Source organism: Gavialis gangeticus, unplaced genomic scaffold (genome assembly GCF_001723915.1).
Source record: "Gavialis gangeticus isolate Ggan-Ray unplaced genomic scaffold, GavGan_comp1, whole genome shotgun sequence".
Classification (NCBI taxonomy): Eukaryota; Metazoa; Chordata; order Crocodylia; family Gavialidae; genus Gavialis; species Gavialis gangeticus.
The window spans coordinates 75381542-75386307 of record NW_017729024.1 but is presented as its reverse complement, the minus strand read 5'-3'; the positions used below and the strand labels follow the sequence as shown (position 1 = coordinate 75386307).

The 4766-nt window shown below is 47.5% G+C and overlaps 1 protein-coding gene across 1 annotated transcript in view; it reads right to left on the bottom strand.

Annotated features, from left to right (window-relative positions):
* Nucleotides 1-4766, bottom strand: part of WDR36 (WD repeat domain 36) — an 84365-nt gene that overhangs the window by 44898 nt on the left and 34701 nt on the right. The window contains exon 10 of the mRNA XM_019517252.1: nucleotides 540-605. Within this exon, the coding sequence (XP_019372797.1) occupies nucleotides 540-605 (66 nt within the window). The remainder of the gene's footprint in view (nucleotides 1-539; nucleotides 606-4766) is intronic.

Here is a 4766-nt window from a genome sequence, read left to right as displayed (position 1 = left end):
TTAAGTATCGTTCATTTTTTGGGTGCCAGAATCGATACCCTAAGGACAGACTTTCAGCTGCAACTGAAGTCAGTAAGACCTGTGTTTTGAAAATAAGAGGTGCTAGGCCACTAAAAAATCTGGCACTCAAAAATTAGTCAGTATTTTTTACATCTTTCTTCCTCTCTGTCTCTCACTCCCCCATGCGAGAAAAAAAAAAAGAAAAATTCTTCATTTAAGCAGTGTGTGAAGACTTATGACATTTGGGAAGTACTCATTCTACCACAATGAGTCTCACAGAAAGGACTTTGAGGAAATGAGTAAGTCTGTCTTCAGAGCAGTTTGAAAGCATGAAATGAATAAGACCTGAGTATTTGACTTTTCTTTAGAAATCAGCCTTTACAGAAAGCAGTACGATTTTTCTGAAATACTAACCCATTTTAAATAGCTTAAATAGGGTTGAACTTCTGTTTGTGTGACTTGATAGTCTACCAACAGGAAAAGATAAGCCTGGTAATGTTAATACGTTTTTACATTTCAATTTTTAATGAACTACTTACCGTGTCCTAAGCTTTTGTTGAATCTTTCATGAACTGTGGAAAAAGACTGCAAGGTTCCATCCTGACCTGATGTAAAGGTACAGAAAAAATAAATGAATAATGTCTTTCAACAATAGAAAATAAGCAAGTCAGAAGGTCATTTGATCAAGATAAATGAAACTGGAGAGCTAAATGAATACACAAACAGATTTTTCAAATGTTGCTATGCAAACCAATCAATCCAAACGAAAAATATTGTTATCTTAGATTGAAACCAAGATTAAAACACACCTGTAAGTAGTGTAAAGGTTAAAAACAAAATATAAAGGTTTTCTTCTCATTATTTCACAATAAGCAGTATAATGGATATACAAACATGATTAAGCTGAAAGAAATCCAACCATGTTAATACAAAGAAATATACGTATTATACTTAAGAAAACCAATACAAGGAGGATGTGGGGAAAAAAAGGAGAAGGAAGAGGAACGAAAACTAGAGGTGCACTGATACATCGGTCCCATATCAGATCGGCACCAATATAGAGTAAATTGATGGAATCGGCAATCGGCTTTTATTTGCTTGATGTGGCTGATAATATGGCTGATAAATGCCCTGTGCATGCACACAGCTGCAGCACGTATGCGGCCAGGAACACAGCCTGGCAGCTTGGAGAGCAGCATCTGGCTGGTAAGCCTGTTGTGGGGGAAGGGGTAGGGAAAGGGAAGCAGTATGCAGATTGAGGCCCCTGCGGTGAGGGAGAGAGTGGGGCAGGAGCATGCAGTGTTCAGCCGGGGCAGGGCATGGGATGGAGCCACGAGTGGCTCGTCCAGGGCTGTGTGCCTCCAGATCTGTGCGAAGTGAGGGCAGGCTGCCACTGCGGCCTGGGGCAGTGCCAGACTCTTTCCGGCAGCGGGGTTGGGCCAGGACTGCACTTGGGGCGGGGGGTAGCTGTGCTGGGAGAGGGATTGGGGGGACTATGGCAAATTTTGGGTTGGCTGCAGCCCCCTACCCAAAGCATCTCTCCCAGTGCCACCGCCAACCGCCTCAAGTGCAGCCTGGCCCAGCCCCAGCTGGGAAGAGCCTGGTGCCAGTTTCAGCCTGCAGCAGCAGCCCACCCTTATCCCACACACAGATGCAGGGGCCAATGCCCCCGCAGGAGCCACCAGGAGGAAGAAACGCCAGATCCTCATCATTGGGGATTCCATCCTAAGGAATGGAGGAACAGAGGGTCCCACCTGTCAACCCGACCCCATGGCACGAGAGGTCTGCTACATGCCAGGGGCTAGGATTCATGATATTGCAGAGAGGATCCCAGCCTACATTCAACCTTCAGACCAGTACCCCATGGTTCTTATCCATGTGGGAACAAATGATGCAGCCAGAGGCAACCCAGACTGCATCATGAAGGACTTTGAGGCCCTGGGGGCCAAGCTCAAGGAGACGGGGGCACAGGTGGTATTCTCCTCTATTCTCCCAGTAAGTAGACGCGGATGGTGACACATTGGCGAGGTCAACCAATGGTTACAGAGTTGGTGCCACCAGGCAGGCTTCCGGTTCCTGGATAACGACCCATACTTTTGAGCAGGGGGCTTGCTTGGGTGGGATGGGCTACACCTCTCCCCTAAAGGCAAGTGTGTCTTCTCTTCCAGGCTGGCTGATCTCATGCAGCGCACTTTAAACTAGCTTCGCCAGGGGATGGGGCCACAGGAGGACTTAAGGACACCTCCCAACCAAGACAGATGATATGCATAAGGAGTACCCAGGTAAGCGACAGGGGTCCGGATAGTCCTGGCAATCGGGGGGTGGCACACTCACCAATTCAAGGCCTTAAATGCTTCTACACCAGTGCTCATAGTATGGGGAATAAGCAGGCGGAACTCGCCCTCCAAATAGCTAGCTCAAACCCGGACATAGTAGAGCTCACAGAAACCTGGTGGGATTCATCTCATGACTGGGTGGTTAACATTAGGGGCTACAGACTATACAGGTGAGATAGAGCAGGGAGGAAAGGCAGGGGTGTGGCACTCTACGTAAAAGAGCAATACACATCCTCAACTAGCAGGATGGGGTCAGAGGAGGGGCAGGCTGAAGTGCTCTGGGTCAGCATACAGGGGGGTCGTGGGGAAAGGGACTTAATGGTGGGGGTCTACTACAGACCTCCCAACCAAGGGGAGGAGCTGGACTACGAATTCTTGGGTCAGCTTGCTGAGGCGCTTAAGGCAAGGGATGTAGTTGTCATGGGTGATCTCAATTACCCAGACATCTGCTGGGAGGAGCAGTCAGCCAGGTCGGATCACTCACGAAGATTCCTTGCTGAGATACAGGACCTCCACTTAACCCAGGAGGTGCACAGTCCCACCAGGGGAAATGTCCTGCTGGACCTGGTCCTGCCCACAGGCGATGACCTGGTGAGGGGACTTCAGGTTCTTGACCACCTGGGCGACAGTGATCATCACCTGCTGGAATTCACCATCCAGCGCAGGGTGTCAAGGGCCTGCAGCAAGGCGGTAGCCCTTGACTTCAAGAGGGCCAACTTCAATGAGTTGAGGAGACTGGTAGGAGAGGCACTGGGGTCCTGGAGAGTAGGGAAACTGGGTGCCCAAGACGAGTGGTCGTTCCTTAAGGAGACGATACTCAGAGCCCAAAGGGTAACAATCCCAACGAGAATCAGAGGGGGCAAGAGTGCTCAAAAGCCCCCTGGCTCACCAAAGGCATTTGGGAATGCCCGACTGCCAAAAAGGAGGCGTACACCTAGTGGAAGGGAGGGGCTATCACCAAAGAGGAGTATACCAAAGGGAGGAGGGAGTGTGATGGCTAGAACTAAAGAAATTAATAAGCAATAAATATGTGCTCTTTAGAGGCATTTGGAACTTCCGTCTAATATAAAGCTTGTATTTTTGTAACTCGCAAATGTAACTTGTAACTGTTTGTAGAACTGACTAAGCCTCAAAGACAAAGCTATAGCTGTAAAATTAGCTGACCTAAAGGTCTTTTCTTGCTCAGAATTTAGCCTTGATTATGATAAAAACTAGATTCAACTGCCTAGCTTACCCAGCACGTTCTATGAAAGTACATCTCAAAGAAGCATAGTCAGAGAGTTCTAAAGGGGTTAGATTTGGGCAGTGTAATGTTAAGTTCAAACCTGAAGATGGTGCATTGTAATTTGCTTATTGGATAAACTCAAGTTTGGGTAATAACCTTTTATAATAATTTTAACACCTTTTAATCCCATAGGGTAATAGCTATAAAACAAGATTGTGAAGGGCCCTAAGGCCAGCAGATTAGCATAAAACTAAGTATAAAAAGTGTGTGCGTCAGGTGACCAACGGGAAGGAGGGAACAAGACAGAAATTGCTGTTCTAAGCCCGGACTCCAGACTCCCGGTGTGAGTGAGAATTGGATCCTGATCAAGGGACCTTCCCCCAGTAATGCTTCAGACAGCGTCAACTGGAGACACCTGACTTTGCTGAAATCACCTGGCGTGCACCTGGCATTGAAAGACTACTGATAAGTTGCCAACTCATGTCTGTCTATTTGTTGTTTTAAACAGCCCAGGGACTGAAACCCTTGCAGTGCCTAGCTGGCCTGCGACAGATTGATCTATTTATCTGTTGCTATTATCTGTGATTATTTACTATTAGCTCTTTAATACTGCATTATCTGCTTATTGCATTCATCTTTCTGTTGACTGTTGTGTGTGTGTAAGCTATAATAAATTTGCCATTGTTTTACTCCCAACTCTGCCTCCTTGATCCCGAACCAAACAGACAAGTAGCTAAATTGATATACTCACATTGCCCAGCTGGCCTGTGGCAAGGGAGGACCCGGGCAACTATAGGCTTGTTAGTCTTACTTTGATCCTGGGGAAGCTCTTGGAGAAGAATATCAAGGAGCACATCTGTGAAGGGCCAGCAGTGAGGATGATGCTCAGGGGCAACCAGAATGGTTTCATTAGGGGCAGGTTCTGTCAGGCCAACCTGATGCGGTAGATGTAGCCTTTCTGGACCTTCAGGAAGGCCTTTGACACCGTCTCCCACCCCATTCTCATTAAAAAGCTAGGCGACTGTGGCATTGATGCCTACACAGTCAGATGGATAGCAAATTGGCTGAGGGGCCACACTCAGAGAGTGGTGCTGGATGATGGGTCATATTTGACCTGGAGGGATGTGAGCAGTGGAGTCCCCTAGGGCTCGGTCCTTGGGCCGGCACTGTTCAATTTCTTTATTAGTGACTTGGACAAGGGGGTG